This window comes from Caretta caretta, chromosome 1, assembly GCF_965140235.1.
Source record: "Caretta caretta isolate rCarCar2 chromosome 1, rCarCar1.hap1, whole genome shotgun sequence".
NCBI lineage: Eukaryota > Metazoa > Chordata > Testudines > Cheloniidae > Caretta > Caretta caretta.
This window is the reverse complement of record NC_134206.1, coordinates 244,306,979-244,327,252: the sequence shown is the minus strand read 5'-3', so window position 1 is coordinate 244,327,252 and position 20,274 is coordinate 244,306,979. Positions and strand designations below refer to the sequence as shown.

The following is a 20,274-nucleotide window of genomic DNA, read 5'->3' as shown; positions in this document are numbered from 1 at the left end:
CATAGCTTCAAAAGGATGGATTCAAGTGGGTCACATTTGCATCCCCCTCCCCCCAGGTACTTCCTAGGAAATCCACTTCACAGGGATTGTTCCCAAAAGCCTTCTGAAGTTCCTAATACCTTCCAGAGATTTCATTAGTCAGTCTCCTAGAGAAGTTATATACATACAATTCCATAACACACACAATTGCATTTTAATGCAATGGACCCCAAAAGGTATTAAACCAAATTTAATAAAGTTCATTCATGATACTGTCAGTGTCACACAAGATATACTCCAGTGATTTCACAGAGCCTCCCACCACTCTTCCTGAGACACTCTGCACGTGGCAAGAAACAACATTCTCAAACTTACTTTCTTCTTGGGCTAAAATGAACATAGTGTTCTAACTTGACAATTAAGTGAATTACTCCAGAACACAATCCACAGCTGCATTTTCTACCATTATCTGACAAAGTACCACTTTGCCACAAGAGGCCTACGTGAGAAGACAGATGCCTAATATCATTTTCTCCAAGGAAAGGGTTCCTATTTTTCCTCCAGACAACTGACCGGGTTTTATCAGACTAAGATCTTGACTGCAACAGCCACTTCCTAACACAACGCACTTACCCAGAACAGAGTTTAGGATGGGTGTGGAACAGTTGAAACTCTGACACCAGCAGAAGAGTGCACAACTGCATCAGAAATTATGACAACAGCACACAAACTCAGCATTCCAGCACGGAAATGCAGCCTACAGCCACCACTTTGCTACACGTAACCAATTACTGGAAACCACTGTTCTGAATCACAGGAGAAGGACAGCTGACTGGGATTCCTAAGGTGAGATTTATACACTTAGTGACAGGTCATGTGCCTAATATGTTAAATATGAAGGGGGATTGGGACAAACAAGAGTGAAATCAACCGATAAAAAATGAGTGACTGCCAAACAAATTACTGCAGTCTTTCCAGTTAAGTCTTAGCACCACAATGCTCTGTACTGGCCTATGAGCCCAAGAATTTGTCAATAATATTTTGAGTAGCAGAAAACTATCTACTAATTCAGAATTGCAAGCAACTCTGCCTAAATACCTCAATGTCTGTCTAGCGTTCACTGTCTAAATACACTGCAAAATTATTCAGAAGTCAGCCAGAAAGCTAAGAAGAATATTGCACTCAAGCGTCTAATTTTGTTCACACCAACACCCCATCTGATTCCTGAAGTCTTCAGTGACACCTGCTGGTAGGACACAACCAGTCAAATCCCACTAAGCAAACCTTCCCCTTCCCCTCACACCTGTCTGGACTCTTGAAAACCACCAGCTGGCACCAAAGCCCAGCAACAATGATCTGGCTCATGGCAGGCTGAAACCAGTAACTGAACTCTAAAACTATACTCTGGGCTCTTGGTTACTAGCAAACATATTTCTCCAGAAAATTACCATCACAGTTCAAAGGCAAGTTGACCGTTACCAGGTGTACACACAAGCATACACTTTTCATGTTGAATAGGGGTGCTTCCCACAGCTTATCTCCAAACACGGCTCCATTATTACTGAGCCTGGACTTGGGGAAATTGCAGCATGAGTGGTTTGTTTGCAATGAATTTGGTGGTGGTGGTTTTTTTAAATAAAAATACAACCACCAAAATATTTTGGGAGAGCCTAACATTAAGTTAACATCACTGTGAGATTCCTAACTGGCAGTAGTGTGAGCACCACTACATCAAGATAGAGCTGCTCAGCTATTTGCTCTGATGTAACATACTACTTCTAAACTGCATTATAAAGCAGCTTATCATCCAGCCAACAGGATTGCTTGATTAGATGAGTGCACCAAGACTTGCTCAGAAAGGATGTCTGTAGACCAGAATTTTCCATTGTCACTGGTGATGGTGTTTAAACATCTACATGTAACCAAAGGGCTAACACTGAGGTGCTTTATACAATGATATCTTCATCCATCTCTCCTATTAGTGTCAGTCTCATTCTAAGGAAATGAACTGCTTCTCTCTCTTACGGGCCTTTGGTCTCGAACAAACAATAATAAGAATGGATAGCACCAGGCACAGGTATTAAATGAAGAATTGCATCAGTTAAGAGCAATCAAGGCAATGTAAGGAAAGAGGGTGACAAGAAGAGAGACCATACCAGTGCAGGTAATTGATGGAATAGCTCCAGTGGTCCTCAATGTGCCAGCAGAAAGAGGAGAAGCACATCCCTACGTACAGCCAGGGCACCTTCATGCCAGAGATATCTGCATTGATATGAGCGAGGACTGACTGTTCCAACACTGGCATGTTATTCAGGTTCCAACCAGAAAGTGCATATTCCTGCCAAAGAAAGGGAGAAAGCTGTGAAGTCAGAAAACCATTCAAATACTCTAACAAGCCTAAGGAAAAGGTAGCCCTCAGGATAAATGGAGCAGCCTATTAATTTACATATTAGCCTTTGATTGGTATTCTGCCATGCTGATGCTTCAGAAGTGGGAAGTATTTCTTGATATCAAGCACTTAATCAAGTCTTCCAACTACTCCTTAGACCTTAATTAGCAGCCAATCCTGTTAGGCCTGCATTGAAGTAATTCTCTCACTAGATATTGGTTTAGTTAGAAACCTAAACATGCTTAAGATTTTCACTCTTCCCTGTTCTTTCGCTGCAAGTAAAGCACTGGTCCCTACAAAGTGGGTAGCAAATGACATCAGCATGATATCCTGAAGGCAAAATTCAAGCCTTGAACACACTTCAAAGAAATCATGAAACTCAAGTCTTACTACATCTTTGTGAACCATATTCTGGGAAATCAGTTACTCAAAGGCCCATTTTACTGCAGAATGACTGATCTTAACCTTTTTTATAAAAACTGCTTGAAGGGTACATACTTAAAACAGGAGAACTCCCTTACTGTACTTGCTAAAAACATAAAAACTGCCATACCCAGTCAGATCAATGGTCCATCTAGCCCAGTATCCTGTCTCCGACATTGGCCAATGCCAGAGCTACAGAGGGGCTGTACAGAATAGGGCAGATGGAGTGATCCACCTGTCATTCCCTTCCAGCTTCTGGCAGCCAGAGGTTTAGTCACCCCGAGCTTGGGGTTGCATCCCTGACCATCTTGGCTAACAGTCATTGACGGTCCTATCCTCCATGAACTTATCTAGTTGGTTTTTGAACCCAGTTATACTTTTGGTCATCACAATATCCCATGGCAATGAGTTCCACAGGTTAACTGTACATTGTGTGGAAAAATTATTTCCTGTGGCTTGAATTAAACCTGCTGCCTATTAATTTTATCAGGTGACTCTAGTTTTTGTATTATGGTTAGAGTAAATAACACTTGTGATGGTAAAAAAGTATGGAGGCAAAAGAATAGCAGCAAGTCACTGCTTAGATGATCCCAAATTCACCTCTAACTTCAGACACCTCAACATGCTACCACCAGAAAGACAAAAAGTTAAGAACTGTATTCATATATAACATGTCTCAAATGCTCATCATAGTTCCTTCACACCAGCCCACATTCCAGGATGGCAGATGTATTGCAGGCTATCAGCAACTCATATTGGCTAAATTAAACAGAGCAGAAGCCATGAAAGGGTACTGAGATAACTTGAGTCCTAGTAATAGTTACTGTAGGCATGTCTGGAGAAGATGGACAAGATTATTTAGTGGTTCTTTTCCCTTTCTACTGCTTATGATAGTATGGCATATGCTGTATGTTGGGAATATGAGAAGATACAGGTAAGGAGAACAATTGAAAACCAATCCTTTTAACTTATCCTCAATAGATTCTAAATATAGAACATCTGGATAAGAAGGCTGATGTTCTGGTAGTTAATAGAAGGTTGAAGAGTTCAGGAAAAAATCTTGTCAGTCTCCTTATGCTGAGAACGGTTCAGAAATGCATGCTGAGTACTGCCTTAATACCTTGCATTTCTATCACAACCTTCACCTGAAGAGCACTTTACAAAGATTAACCCTTGGAACAGCCATGCAAAACAGGTGAGAACTGCAGCAAGAAAAATAATTGGTCAGTCATAGTAAATCAATGACTGCGCCAGGAATGAAACCTAGGTGTCTTGACTCTGATCCCCCTCCCTTAGCCTCCAGATCACATTTGCCCGAAAAATGTTGGCACATGTAAAAGCTATCACCATTTTTCTTCACAAAACTGCAAAAATCCACATCAATTTCAGTCCTAAATGCTTAAATGAAGTGCAACTTCCTGTTCTGCAAGATTTGGGGTCAGTTAACATTTCCCCATTCACACCTCCTCTTCTGGCATCATCTTTCGACGGCCATCCTTCACAGGGAAGCCACTTCCAAAGTCCTTGGATGAGATATCAGCCCCATACTCCACAATGACATCCTCCTCAATGCTGCTCACCAGTCGCCAGAACTCCTTCTCCACCAGCTCAGTAGGAACCATCTGTAAAGAAAAAGGCATTCCAAGGCATGCAGCATTATCCTAGGGTAAAAAAAAACCCACCCAAAACTAATAATACATCTTTCCCAACACCTCACAGATCAGACATTAAATCCAGTCTCCTCCCACACCACACACAAGAATCAAGTTCCACGGAAATCATAATTTTTTTTGCCATTCCTCACACCTTATCTACACTACAAAATTAAGTCGACCTAAGTTAGGTTGACGTACAGCCACTGCAGTAATTATGGGCGTTTTACATATCCACACTACCCTCCTTCTGCAGGTGGTGTGTGCTTGCACTGACTTAAGTGGGGCAGTGTGGGGGCTGACAGTTGTCACCCCAGGGGGGCAAGGAGGGCTCCAGCTGTCAGCCCAGCGGGCTGACAGCCAACGTAAGTAATGCAGTGTCTACATAGACACTGCGTCACCCTAATTACATCGACTTAAGCCTATTCCTTTTGCTGAGGTGGAGTTGTTAGGTCGGTGTAATGTGCAACTTATATTGACATTGTAGTGATGCTTACAGAGTTAGGCCAAGGTAAGCAGCCTTATGATGACCTCTGTAGTGTAGACCAGGCTTTAGAAGCAGGATGTCACATTGTGTGGGAAGGAGTAGGTGGAAAAGAAAGCTAGGATGATTAGAGACAAACTGCCCAGAGATAGTTCTAGTAAGAAAAACTAATAAAAACAAATAGCCCCATAATTCTGTAAGAATAAAAAAATGAGCAAATGTTCTGCACTCCAAATGTGTCCATTAAGGACTACTACATCATGGACTATGGGGTAATTTTTCACACAACACAGTCAACCCGTGGAACTCTTTGCCAGAGGATGTTGTGAAGGCCAAGACTATAACAGGGTTCAAAAAAGAACTAGATAAGTTCATGGAGGATAGGTCCAACAACGGCTATTCGCCAGGATGGACGGGGATGGTGTCCTTAGTCTCTGTTTGCCAGAAGCTAGGAGTGGGTGACCGGGGATGGATCACTTGATGATTACCCGCTCTGTTCATTCCCTCTGGGACACCTGGCACTGGCCACTGTCGGAAGACAGGATCCTGGGCTAGATGGACCTTTGGTCTGACCCAATATGGCCATTCTTATGTAATTTTATCACCAGACCAGGTTATCCACATACCCATCAGAAAGGAAGACAGCAACCATGACATATGCAATAATTCAATCGGATCTTCAGAACAGACTGATACTCACTGAACAAAGAACCAGACTGTGCATCTATCACAACAAATTGGATAACAGCTGTCCATTTGGGTCAAGCAGACCAGTGTCCTCTTCCCCGAGCCCCTAAACTCTCAGCCACTCACAGATTTATAAGAAATACAAGAGGCAGAAAGATTCTTTTGTTTCTACTTGAGCAAGGTGCTCCTTTCCAAAAAGGAAACTATTCACTAATTCTGGAGTGTTAATGGGACAACAAACTTAATCACATTTGCCTGAAACTTTTTTTAATCTATCATTGCTGCAAGTAACACTGAAGTTATTTTTTTATATTGGCTTTTCTATGGTGCTTATCACCACAGTATTTCACAAACATTAATGCAGAGACACATACCCTATCAGCTAAGGAAGTATTATCTCCATTTTACAGATGGAAGAAACAAAGCAGAGAGATTATGTGTCTTGTTCAAGGTGCCACGCTATGGGAAATCTACAGCAGAAATAGTAACAGAACCTAGAGCTTCCATTTCAGTCCTGTGACTGAATCACAAATCCATCCCTAGATTATTACAGCAAAAAAGATTACTGGGGAAACTTCTCTCTCATTTGAGGGCTTATATATTGTATATTACACATCTGACAGCTCTTTCTGTATAACCAGACCATAGTCTGTTTCTCCAGTTTGTATGGTTCTCACATACAACATCAGAGACATTTTTATAAATAAGAAAAAGTAGTTTTTAAAAATAAAACTTGGTATGAAGCGGAGAGCAGTGGTATCTGAAACTTGTTAAACCAGCTAGGGTAACAGAGTATACTAGGCCCTTTAAAAGAAAGTGCCACTAATCCAAATCTTATAGAACTCCGCCCTTTAAAGAAGAACATGCTGGGAGATAGTCCCCAGGAGGGACTGATGAGCAATATAGTCCCAGTGGTTCATGTGATCATGAGGGAGGGGAGTCAAATGACTGAACTATACAAAAAGCCTAAGGCTCAGTTAAGAAAAGGGAGGGTAGGACTTGGAGGAAGGCTATCCAGAGTCCAAATATATGCAAGGAGCAGAAGGTGACTGCAGAGACCAGGAAGTGAAAACTACATGGCTCTCCATGAAGAGAACACTAAGTCCGGAAAGTGGGTTGTAGACAAGAACAGAGTTCACAGAATGGTCTCAAGATGGGGTGAAATAAGGACAAAAGGCCTGAGGCAGCACATCACTTGTACGAACTCAAGACCCGGGGGGACTGGTTTTGCTTGCGGGCTTCCAGCGAGGGACAAAGTCCTCCTTTCAACCCTGCATTAGCTGGTTAATCCTAGTGAAGACCACTGACTGAACTCAAGAAAGGTGTGAATTCCATTTGATTTTATGAACTCTATTTATGACTAATCTGTTCCATTTTATGGCAGAAGACAGACCAGGTCTGAGAATCTGAAACAGGACCATCAGCAACTGAAGAGCCGTTCCCAGATGGTACCGTGAAGGCAACAGTCTGAGTCACTGACTTTTATTGACCCTCTTTCAGCAACTCTACTTGAAAGCAGGGAGAAGGGAAAATCTCAGTATGAGAAAAGAAGCAGGAAGAAACATCAGACTTGCTTTTAAAATGGGACACACTCTCTGACAAGAGGAGGGAAGTCCTTCAACATAACCAGAAGACTGGGCAGAAAGAGTGGAAGGTCAGAGGGACCTGGTTGCCCTGAAGGAGGGAAACTAAACCTAAAAGCGTCTCAGGAATAGAGGACTGAAGGAGGGAAATACATTCAGCTGTTTGTTGTTTATGCATAGAGATGTATATTCCCTATACTGTCTAAGAGTAAAGTTGTGTGTATGTGATTAAAAAGTTCCTTTACAAAACTTGTGTACCTTACTTTATCAGCCACATATCACCAAAGAGCTGAACTGAATACCAGAATGTCCATCGCTTGGGAAAATGTGCATTAGCTGGTGGGGCGACTTAAGGGGGAGGACAGAGAAGGGGGTGGGTAAACACTTGACTTTGAGCCCAAGGCAGCTGGACTGCAGGATCCCACATCTCAAGGAGGGAGTGCCAGACAGGGAGTCTGCACCCCAGGAGTGTGCATGAGAGGTAAGAACTAGCATGAGTGTCTGGATGCTGCTCAAACCCAGTGGATATGGAAACATGTGCAATTCAAACATTGGTTCCAATACAGCAGTCTGGTGACCATCCATGGAGGAGGTGAGGAGGACACTCGTCCAGGTGTGTAACAGGGGTCAAAAGACTTGTATTTAATCTTTTTGACTCAGGCATGCTTCAAGGTGAAGCTTGGGGAAGGGCTAGAGGAAGAATACATACATTACTTGGACTGTCTGGTTTGCTGAACCCTGAAAAAGGAAGGAATTTAATAGTTTGGCCAGAGTACTGTGCTGGGGTATAGGCCTAAGTCACCCATCCATCAGAAGGAAATAGCAGACGACCAGCAGAAAGAGGGAAAACTGAAGGAGACGTGACCAGATGCCAGAAAGCGAAACCATTTGTTTACATATTTCAAACTGACATTGTCCCTTTAAGTCAATCATGAGATGCCCATCAAAAACTTGGTCAACTGATACTTCAGTGCCTTCCCCAGTAACAAATCCTGACAAACAGGGATACTTACGTGGACTGGCATGTTGAAGTAATCAGATTTGAAGTTATCCGCCATCTCTCCAAAGCTCTGGAGGGTGTACTCCCTGACAGCCTGCTCAAATCCAAAGGCCTCACGCGGTTTGTTACATTCCTAGGAGAGGCAATACAAATATTACTCTTACAGCTGATGACGAGCAGCCAGGCTCCTACTGGAGATCAGGGTCTAGGTCAGTATTCTTGGCTAATACAAAAGCAAAATACTGGTTTCAATTGCTTTCTGCATATGGGGCAGCTCCTACCACACAACTAACAGTTGGGCAGCCAAACTAACATGTTCAAGCCGACTGCTTCACCTGCGGTCCAAAAGGCAGAACAACAAGGGACAGCAAAGATACTTAGGCAGCCTTAAGCGAAAAGGGGATTATGTGAGATTCGGGCACAAAGACAAGCAGCTGTAGCAGAACTGCACTAGAGCAAAACTTAAGTCTTAGTAACGCAGTGTAATTGTAGCCACACCAGTCCCAGGATATTAGAGAGACAAGGTGGGTGAGGTAACCAACAGAAGCTGGTCCAATAAAAGATGTTACCTCACCCACCGTGTTTTAGTAAGTCAGTAGCTGGTTTAGCGGTGGAGAAGATAAGCATATGTGGAGGGCGGGAGGAAGGGGTAAGAGGGTTTATTCGGATAACTGCTTTGGTATAATGGTCTTATGCTAATTGGTTAGTAACTTGAGTCATCTGACATGCACAGATTCAGAGGAGTTTCTTTCACTGTCTTATCCACAGAGAGGGGGCAAACAGCAGCCTTGGTCACATCACAGGCTAGTCCACCTTGCCTATTTCCGCGATGCCCCTTTCAACACCAATAGAGCCCTCTGACAGCATTTATGTACACAGAGGTATATCTGAACATGCAAACATGTCACACAGCTGATGGCTAGTTGCTTTTTATTAACACCCTCTGGTAACTCAAATTCAATCCCAGCTCTTACTATGCAGAGTTCAGCTGCCCAGAGAATTTTAAGCTTCCCCGGCAGACGCTCTTCCTTCTTATGCTACCCAGCAGCTGTGTCTGCGGAACAAGGGGCCTCTGGAGACACAGTCACAGGTCACATCCTGACAATATCCCAAACGAAATATAAACCTACACATTCTGCTCCAAGGACAAGAGGAAGAAGACAGCGCCCAAAGGGCTGAGCTACCATTGCAAATGGCTCTTCTTAACAACATGATTAGATGCAGAGAGCTTGAGTAGTTCTTGTACCTCAGCAACGCATTTCGGGCATCTCCAGTCACCCTTGGGCACATCAGGCAAAGGGGGAATCAAGCAAAAAGTGTGGTAGCTATCATCACATCCATCACACAATAGCAGTTTGTCCTCATTGTTTCCCCGGCCACAAAACAAGCAAACATACAGATCAACCTGTGGAGAAAAAAAAGTCAGTGTAATGTTATGATCAGTCTCCATTACCCAGATGCTGCCTTCCATAAGCTGCCTTGCTAGAGAGTCTTACTAGCTATGCAACAGTACACAGTGCTGAAATCTGATACTTCGACATTAGGGAATCCTCTCCCTCCCACCACCTTACCCCACAAGAGAAGCACTGATAAACCTCCACTGAGCTCCTGCTTCCCAAGGCAGCCATACATCTGAGAATCTGAAAAGACACAAGATGGTAGGGAGCTAGGGAATATCCATCTAGCTGAGCTACAGGGGGAGGAAGGGCATTATCAAGTATCTTCCAAATAGATAACTTGAACTCATTTACTTTAACTAGAAGAACTATTTTACATTAATTTTGAGAAGATGAGGATCCATCCTTGCCGCATCCTCAGTATGAATGCTTTCCCACTCTCTGAACCCCAATGACGATGGTTAATTCAAATTAGATCTCTGCACAGTGCACTCTGCAAGAGCCCCTGTGGCTAGATCAAAAATAGGCACCGCATCAGTATCCACAATATGAGTGAAATTATATCTGAAGCTGTTCTCAAATGCAGAGACAAAAAATAGACCAGCCCAGGAACAGAGAAACATTGCAAATTACAAGCTGAGAATCCAAAGGCAAAAGCTACATGCACCAGTGCTAACAATCCTTCCCCTTCATCTTTATTCTTCTTTGATTACATGAAGGTAAGGACTCCAAGTAGCAAAGTAAAAGTGTAAGAACTCATGCTCCCACAAACCACTTCCTCATTTACTGTCTGACCTGAAGAACTGTCTCAAAAACCAAGGAAATTACTGCACAATCAAGGTCACAAATTCCCTCCTGCTAGAGCTTGTCACAGAAATATAGCTCCAGGATCCGTAAAGATGAGTATATTTTAGGGAGAAAAATAGCTGAAGTCCCTAAAATGTTTGTTTTATAAATCTGAGCTGTGATACAATCAAAATACATTAGTCCATTACTCACCTGCTGTATCTGAAGAATAATTTTACATTTAATCAGTTACTAGAACACTCAAATGTAATACATTACTTGATCCAAATTCCCCCATTATTCCCAACAGATGAAAGACAACCCAGATTGTATCTTTTTATTATGTAGCCTAAAAAGCAAGACAGGATGACAGTAGTTTTAAGTAAGTCAGGCTGTCACTACAACATCAAGTCTTTTAAGTGACTGAAACACAACAGGAATGTATCACGTAAGGCAAAGCCCTACTGATATTCCATCCTGTTTAGGAGAGGATGCACACCCTAGGTGTGCAAGCATGCAATGCTCCTTAAAATCTCATAGTTTTCAATTACATATGCTTGATGGGAAATTTTCAAATGGTCAGAATTCTGCAAAAGTCCACCGTTTTCCAGATTTAGTGAAAACACTAGTCCTCATGGAAGATCACATCCAGGCCAAGTTTCAAACTTAAGCTATTTGTGTCCTAACAATGTCTAAAAGTGTGATGGGTTTTTTGTTGTGGTGTTTTATTTATTTTTTAAACACAGAAGGAGGGGAGGAAAAATACACCATCTCAAACAAACTCAAGAAAACTGATATGGCAGAGGCTCTTGATGGAAGGCATCAGCCAAACAGGTTACTTTCAGAAACAAAGTGTGTAGAAATAGGGGATTACAATTGAAACTGTTTTGCAACATTTACTATAGCAACTCCCACCAAGCAATACTATGATCCTACAGCACTGCCCTTTTTCCATCATCTTCAATACACACGTGCAACATTTTGTATTACAGCACAGTTAACGTGTGATTAAATATCAAAGCCATACTGTAAAGCCAACACACAAAAGCATATTTATGGTTGCTGTGGGACTCTCAAATAAATCTTGTGACTTTTGTGCAATTAAATCCTCAATGTTTTTGCATTTATGCATTTTTTGCACAGAATTACCATTTTACACAAAGGTAAAATAATAAATGGGTAGGGAAGGAGGACAACCAAAACTATAGTAGTATATTCTTCAGACGACAACTATAGACTGACGTACAGGACATGTACATTTCAGAGACTTACCTCCTTGAAGGTCTCTCATTCAACTACTATCCATACCCAAACAGAATTCATTTATATTGGTTTTACAAGACCACAGCCAAGGCAATATAGCTGCAAGCTTCTGCTTTTATTGCTACCTTATTTGAACCCCACCCACAAGTGTGAGATAACACAAACAGGAATCAAAAATCAGGTGTCCTTATAAGTGAAAACTGACTAGATAAGATTTTATTGTAAAAATTTTCTTATGTAAAAAATGAAAATCACTAATAGCAGCCATTCTTGTCATGGAGAAACAGCAAGCCTAGAAATATCATGTACTCTCAGCAAGTAACTCATCTAAGTACTAAAGGGATCCAGTTCTTTTAGTTTTGAAAGTGAGACAAGCTCAGACCTATTCACACTGGTAACACCATCTGCTTCCAAGCACCTAGCTGCTGCTGCTTTAAATTGCAATTTATGACCCCCATAAATTAACTCAGAAGCCATTTCTTCATCTAAAAGATTTCATTTGAGTTTTTGTTAAAGGTCCCACAGCCCTTCCTTGAACTGGGAATAACTAATGTTTCAAATAACCACAACAAGCTTTGGGAAGACTTTCTGAAGCTAAGGAAAAATAATGCATTCTGCATGCTCAGTATGCTGTTTTTGAAGTGTGCAGAACTTAATTTATTTAGACATGTTAGAAGTACTAATCCTTATTCAGGATTGTGTACACATACCAAGTATGACAGTTTAAATAACGCCATTTGAGTTATCCAATAAAATAAAAGAAACTATACGCTGTTTTTCCATGCTCAAGTATCAAACAGCTACACTGATTTTATTTCTTCCCTTTATTTTTCTCCCTGTAGACTAACAAAAATGAGACGTTTCATCTCAAAAAAGCAGTTTTCAGTCCTGTTTTCAGTAATTTAAACCAGTGTTTCTCAACGACCAGCCTGTGGACTGGCGCTGGTTCCAGATATTTCCCTGACATAGCTTAGGACAGCAGCAAGCCAGTCCCTTGTACCAAAAAGGTTGAGAAGCACTGGTTTAGACTATCTTAGATACTCATATGGTATCCATTACTGTGGTATATTCACAATCTAATGTATTTTTTCTTATAATATCACTGAGGAAGGAGAGTACGGCTATTTCCATTTTGCAGTTGGAGAACTGAAGCACAGAGACACAAACCAATTTGCCCAAGATCATACAGAACATCTGTGGCAGAGGAGAGAATTTAAGTTAGATCTCCTGAGTCTCGGGCCAGCCTCTTCAGGATAGAATACCCTTCTTTTCTGACAAATTAAGGTAGAATCGCAACCTAAAATGGAATGTTTTTCCTGTGATTAATTCAAATTCTCACCATACAGCAGATAATCTAATATCTGTTACAGTGCCCTATTTTCCCAACGGCACAAATAAATCAGAAAGTAACCCAAGCTTCATTTCCTCATGTGCTCCAGAGCAAAGAAATCACACTTACGAAGTTGACAGAAATTGTCCCTTTGCGCTGCCTCATCTGCATGCCAAACGCTTCTGACTTGGTACCTTTGCGTCTTCGAGAGACCTCGTCTTGAAGTAAAATAAAGTCACATATATTTCATTAATACAGCGTAAAGAAAGAGCCAACATACAAGGATCATGTCAAGTCCAGCCTGGTACCCTGCCTTTGGCAGCAATACTACTTAGTGCTGTAGAGAAAGCCAGAACTCTTTGGTGTACCTGACCAGTGTACTCCTGGGAGAATTCTGCACCCCTGCAAACTGCAGAATTTCACAGAATTGTTTCCCAAACAGAACTTCTGGCCGCCACTAGGGGTCGTTGGATCCTGCAGAGCCCAACTCGCAGTGAGCGGAGTGCCCAGCCTGGCAGGGCTTGAGGCTACACGCTCTTGGATCCTGGGACAGGAGAGGACCTGAGAGACTCAGCCAGCTCTGGCAAAGGGCAAGGAAGGGCAGGGCTGCACCACACCATGTCCGCCGGCAGGACAGTAAAGAAGTTGGGAGGAGTAAAGAGGGTGCTGGTGTGTGAGCTGGGGGCTGCCCCACAGCTGAGCTCTGTGCGGTGTGGGGGGAAGAGGAGGAGAGCGGACCTGGTGTCCAGAGGCTGCCCCATGGCCGAGATCTGTGGGGAATGGCGGACTGGTGTCTGGGCCGGGGGCTGCCCCAGGGGGAGGGGTGTATGGGTGTCTGATCCAGAGGGTGCCCTGTGGCTGGGCTCTGAGGGGGAGTGAGATGCCCTGTGACTCAGCTCTGGGTAGAAGAGGGTGTGGGTGTCTGGGCCAGGGGGTGCCCCGCAGCTGGGCTCTGGGAGTCCAGGTGTCTGGGTTCTGGAGGCCCCAAACAGCCCGCCTCCAGCACCTCCCAACTGGAACTGGGTTGTTGTAGGGGTTTTTTTAACTCTCTACTCCTGGGAGAGTCTTTTTTGCTGTTGTCTGTATTGACGACATACTTGTTGACAGGTATTTTGAAACAAGTTACCAAATAATTGAAACTGGAGTGATTATATTGTGTTATTTTGACAAATAAAATATGCAGAATTTTAAAATGTTGTGTGCACAATTTTTAGGCACAGAATTCCCCCAGAAGTAAACTGCCAGTTGTATCAAGCTGTATATGACTGGGGAAGGGCAAACCCTCCCTTGCTGATCTTTACAGGAGATCCAGGTACATCATGAAACAAAGTGGATTACCCTTATAATTTGCAAAAAGAAAAGGAGTACTTGTGGCACCTTAGAGACTAACAAAATTATCTGAGCATAAGCTTTCGTGAGTTACAGCTCACTTCATCGGATGCATGTAGCTCACGAAAGCTTATGCTCAAATAAATTGGTTAGTCTCTAAGGTGCCACAAGTACTCCTTTTCTTTTTGCGAATATGGACTAACACGACTGCTACTTTGAAACCTTACAATTTGTGCGCTTATCTAGCATGACTGGTGTTTTTTCAAGTCCAGTAATTCTCAACTGGTACAGTATGGTTCCTAAATAAAGAAATATGACGATCAAATTAAGAGTCCAGCCAATGTGGTTAGCCACCATGAGTTCTGTCAGCCTCCCCATGAATTAAATCCCAAAATGTTTAACTTTTTCCCGTCATAGTGGCTCATTTTGACCTCTTCCCACTTGTCTCCAGAGAGAGCAGCGAGGTTTGGTTCAAAAGACTGTTTCAGAGTCCTTCCCACAGGATAAACCAGAGGCTTATTTACCTTCTTTATCCTTTGCTCCCAATGCCAGTCCCACCATCTTGGGTCCAGCTCCAAAGATCTGCAGCTTCTTCAGCTCAGTATTTCTACTCATCTCTCCTGCCTCTGCCTGAAAACAAGACCAGATCAGCACACCATCATCAGCATTTACCTTCCAGGTCTCCACTACTCACTGTACACTTGTATCTCTACTCTCTTCCTCTCATTGCCCCATTCACGCTCACAATATCTGCTTTACCCATAGAAGATGGAAGGCCTGACTTTTCATCCCCAAACCCAGTATCCAAACGCAAGAATGGGAATGCAATGAAACACAGACTGGAACTTCCCTTCCAATTCTCCAAACAGATGTCTCCACGTTTAGCATTAAAAAGTTTTGTTACAAAGGTCAATCTATACAACAAGTTATCACGGAGGACTAGGTTTGACTTCTGGCAAAAACAAGCAAACATCAATGCAACACTTTCCAAGTTACTATGGAACAGGAAAAGTTTGATATTAATAAATACATTATTTATGTTGCACCTTTCATCTGCTCCCTAGAGTGAGTGGATATATCCACAAACTATTAATGATGTTCACACTTCATAGGTCTTCTTGAATCCTTGTCTGGGCTTGGATTTTCAGATGCAGTGGCAGATTTACTATTCCCCACAGCCCCTACCTACACATGGTGCGCTTCAAATCATATGAATTAAGCAATGGAAAATACTTATTAGGTCATCCAGGCCATCCCCCTGACAATGCAGGGATGTTCTCTTCTAATGTTTTGTCCCTTCCTGTCCATTCATTCACAGTCCTCCATAACTAACGGAGCCTCATTATTTTTGTATTACCATAGTCCCTAGGAGTCCTAGTCATGAACCCAGATTCCATTGCAATAGGTAATATAGGCTTATCCAACCTTGTTTTATTCCATCATTACCTCCACTCCACCAGAGATGAGAACCTCAATACATCTTCTGTCCACTTACTTCTCAAAAACTCTCTCACTTTATCCAAAAACTTTCTTTTATACTACTGCCTACCCTTGGAATGTCCTTCCTGAGCTGGTACACCAGGCAACTACCTTTTCTTCATTCAAGTCCCTCCTAAAGACCTGCTGCTCCTACAAAGCCTTCAAGCCAGCCAACTAAAACATTTTTAACCCATCATGTTGCCCACTAATGCTCACTGAGAAACTGCACTATCTTACTGATGTTAGCCTGCCCTTCCTTCTCCTGCTCCCCTTTACAAACTTTTTACTCTTCTTGTATTACGTCTGAGATAAGTTTGTTAGCTCCTTGGGGGCATGAATCAGGTCTCTGCTGGTACTGCGAGGCACCTATCACAATCCTTGGTGACGTCAAAAAAAAAAAAGCTTTCTGGTAAGCTGTGCTCAAAACTGAACGAGAAACCCCATGTGCAATGACAATAATGCTATAAACAGAGAATATAATTTCCAAGTATTCATGTCAAATTTTCATGTTTGTTCTTTTAGTTGGCTGCCAAAATGGACTGAAACACAAGTCTCATTTGCTAGTCACCATAGGGTTTTTTTTTTGGTTTTTGTTTAGCACTAGTGCTGTCCAGATTTTCCCTCCAACTGGATTCTGTGTTTGGTCTCGTTTTGTCAGCCAGTATATTAACTTGCAACTTTCCATTCTGAATATCAGTTATTTTCTATTCATGTTCAAATATCCGGTAGATCATCTGTGTTATGCCTCTGTTCCCACTGGTAATGGTAATGTTCCCACTCATAATTTAAAGGGACACTATCAACCTGTATTTTTAAAAACTGACTTTAAAATACAGTTTGATACAGCACTCCAATATGTCCTGATTTTTTTAATTACTTACATTTTAAAGGGTATTTCTGTTCACCTCTTTATGTTCATAGAAATCTTTCTAGCAAGTGAAAAACTGACTGACATTGGACAATGGTGTCACTGATCTTGATGTCCATGAGAATGTACAAAGCATATAAACCAAAACATAGCAATAAAATATTTTAGTATATAGGTACACCATTCAGACGAATGTGATTTTTCAAGTCAGCGTCCCTTTAATTTTATGGGAACACTGTTTTCCCACTACTCCATATGATTAATGAAAACAGATAAAATGGGATTTATGAGAGATCCCAGTGGTATCAGATTACCTCCTTCCCCCAAACACAATGTTCTCATTAAATCTTCACTGTTTATTTACAGATTTTCACGCAATTTTTAGTCCATTTGCCTGTCGTAATCCCAATCCTTACTTTCATTTGAAAAATTAACTTGACTATCATTCTTTACTAAAATCCAGACATTACATCTATCAAGTTCTCTTCTCACATTGCTTTTTGATAGAATTATAAAAATTAAATCAAGCTTTCCTGCCTTTTTTTTTTAAATATAAAAACCATGTTTCTCAATTCTTAGTCCTTCTAATTCCATTATACTTCTAAGTAAACATATTTTAAAAGGTAATGATTAGTAATGATTTAAAAGGTAATGAAAGGTAATGATTGCTTCACAATCTATAACCACTAATTCCTCTCATCAGGTAAATGGAACACCACATGTATCAAAAGCACAAGTTATGTAACCAGAAGGGAACCAACCAAAAAAAATTCTATCTAATAAATGCCTATAAAACAAATAGCACTTGTTCACAAACAGACTAACCTATGAATATCAAAAACATTCAAGATTATTAAAACCCACACTTCATTTAGTGACACTTAAGGTTGCATCAAGACACCTCCCAACTCAAAATTGTGAAAGCATGGAATTAAAGGGATAGGATGGGAAAAGTCTCATGCCACTTTTACAGTGCAATTATGGGTTTAAGTACCTCATCCTTTCAAGGGACACCATCAACTTGAAAAGTCACTTCTATGAGATATTTTTAACCTTCTATTATTATTATAACAAGTAGCACCTAAGATTAGTGTAACTGAGAACAAAACTTATTTTATTGCTTTGTGCATTCCCAACACTTTTTATATAGTAAGTTAAATTGTTTCTTTGAACAGTTTCCACCGCAATTATCTCCCACACTAACACAAAAATGTTTTCAAAATAGTGAAGTGTGATTGTCAAACCACAAAAATTGGTAAGGGAACTCAGGGCAGATGTGTTGCCAGGAACTTTTAACTCTTCTAAAAACTTCTCTAGATTTGAAGTTGTTGGTATCACTTTAATATAACATCTTTTAAAAGATTAGAGCAACATTGGCTTCTCTTTCCTTCCAGTACAATGATTTTTTTAGAAATAAATTATCAGCAGTTCAGTAAGCTCATTAGTCTAATCCCTTAACAGCCAAGGATGCATCCTTATGTCTTATTTGTCTTTACTCCATATTTTCCAGTATTCCTAATCTGCTCTTTATTTTTAAACAATATTTCCCTTAAAATTATTAAAGTAAGTAGTAAAAGAAAAATGTATCTAAGCCATTTTTCAGTGATTAATATCACTCCTGTTCTAAAAGAAAAGGAGTACTTGGGGCACCTTAGACACTAACCAATTTATTTGAGCATAAGCTTTCGTGAGCTACAGCTCACTTCATCGGATGCATGTAGCTCACGAAAACTTATGCTCAAATAAATTGGTTAGTCTCTAAGGTGCCACAAGTACTCCTTTTCTTTTTGCGAATACAGACTAACACGGCTACTACTCTGAAACTCATTTAATAAGTGACCTGCTTTCCAACATTTGTAAAGTCATCCTTATTTTCTAGTGTTCATCTTTTTTTTTTTTTTTTTTTTTTTTTTTTTACTTTTCTTCCTTTCCTGGCACCCCTTTACTAAGTTATTGCTTGCCTTCCCCACCATTCCCATTTACAAGAGTTTTATTTTGCGGTAATGGGAAAAAGAATAGGACTGGTTAAACCAGATCTTTGGTTTTGGAAAGACTTCTCAATATTCCTCTTCTTGTTCTTTCAGTTATTTTTCAGAGGGTTTGTAGCCAGTTGTGGTTTAATTATAGAATCTAAAGATTCCCGACCTTCTTTTACAATGGAGAATTTTAATATATCCTTCTCTCGCATCTCTATTACATTTCTTAAAATCTGGCTTTCCTGAAATCTAGTACCTTTGTTTCACAAATGCAGCAGTACCATACTTAATTCAAGTAACTTGCAGTCACTAGTTCCAAACTGTTGCTATTCTCATTCTTAACTAATTGATCTGTAAGTAATAGGTCCACAGTACTTTCTCTGCTTTTTAAAATGTAATATTGCCTCCCACTTAGAAACTCTTCTCAGATACAGAGATCACCACAGTTAGCCATAACTGTTACCTTCAGTTGGATTACTGGCAACATACTCTACATAGGTAATCTTCATCTGATGCAGAATACAGGAGCATGTTTATCTGATGGATATTCACATCTGAGGCATATTAAACATGTGGGTTCTAGGGGCTCCACAGCTGGTTTAGATACAAATCAAGATGTTCACTTTAATCTAAAAAGGGCTAGGTGGTTTGGATTCCTGTCTCCATAAGCACCTGCCCTGCAACTGAACCTGGAACATTTTGCAAACCGTCCCTAGATTTGCAGTCATGCTATTTGCGGGTAGCAGCAGGGCATTCTCAACAGGAGAATAAGGGACACGTCTCTGCTTTGAATTCAGTTCCCCAGTAAGTCCAACAAGTTTATTAGACCTTCTGAATGTATCAAAAATATTTAGGCTTTTCCTGATTAAGTGAAGTGAGTGAGCTGAGTTTCTCAGGGGTTGGAGAATTCATTTCTTTTGTTAAGTGCTAAAATAATTGAAAGCATGCTTAGATTTTATAAGACATTTTTGTATATGTCAACAATAATGAGCTTTGCAGACTACATGTGTGAAGATAACTCACCCACCAATGAAATGCAGCAGCTGTTCTGTACCAGGAACACTATGAACAGTTTTTAGAAGGGAGAGTGAGGAATACCATTGTTTTACTGAAACTACTGAAAGCAGTCTTGTAAAAAGAGCGATGAGATCTTAATGATGTAGGGTCTCTTATATCTCATCTGAAAAAGACACAATAGCACAGTGCCCCCTAGACAATGGCTCAATACCAGCTCAGAAGAGTTCCACATACTTAGTGAGGAGCAGCAGTTCCTGTAGCATGCTGGATTTTTCTTGGGTGGGTATCTCCCATCCATGTACTGACCATACCCAAGACAACATAGTTTGAGAGATCTCACATGATCACAGCCTAGTACTACTGATATGATGTTTTTGTATATGGTTACATTATACAAATAAATGTAGTAAGTCTGCCAAAAAGTGATATCAGATAAAAGACAACCCTGTCTAAATGAACCATAATCTAAGAGAAACAAAACATACTATTTACTAAAGCTGAGGGATACTCAGCAAAAGTGAAGGGAAGCCCGAGTGGCATGAGATGTGCACTTTGGAAAAAGACACGTTTTTGATAGTATTAGATATGGAAAAGAAATTTCAGTGTGCTTAAAATACGTCCAGAATGGCATG

At 41.0% G+C, this 20,274-nt stretch overlaps 1 protein-coding gene across 2 annotated transcripts in view; it reads right to left on the bottom strand.

The window, feature by feature from the left end:
• The window catches only part of KDM5A (lysine demethylase 5A), a 96,174-nt gene that overhangs the window by 67,289 nt on the left and 8,611 nt on the right, over positions 1-20,274 (bottom strand). For both annotated transcript variants that reach the window (XM_048829075.2, XM_048829083.2), the window contains 6 exons: positions 14,827-14,932; positions 13,103-13,191; positions 9,444-9,602; positions 8,211-8,330; positions 4,255-4,413; positions 2,136-2,317 (listed from right to left, as the gene is read on the bottom strand). In XM_048829075.2, the coding sequence (XP_048685032.1) occupies positions 2,136-2,317; positions 4,255-4,413; positions 8,211-8,330; positions 9,444-9,602; positions 13,103-13,191; positions 14,827-14,932 (815 nt within the window). The remainder of the gene's footprint in view (positions 1-2,135; positions 2,318-4,254; positions 4,414-8,210; positions 8,331-9,443; positions 9,603-13,102; positions 13,192-14,826; positions 14,933-20,274) is intronic.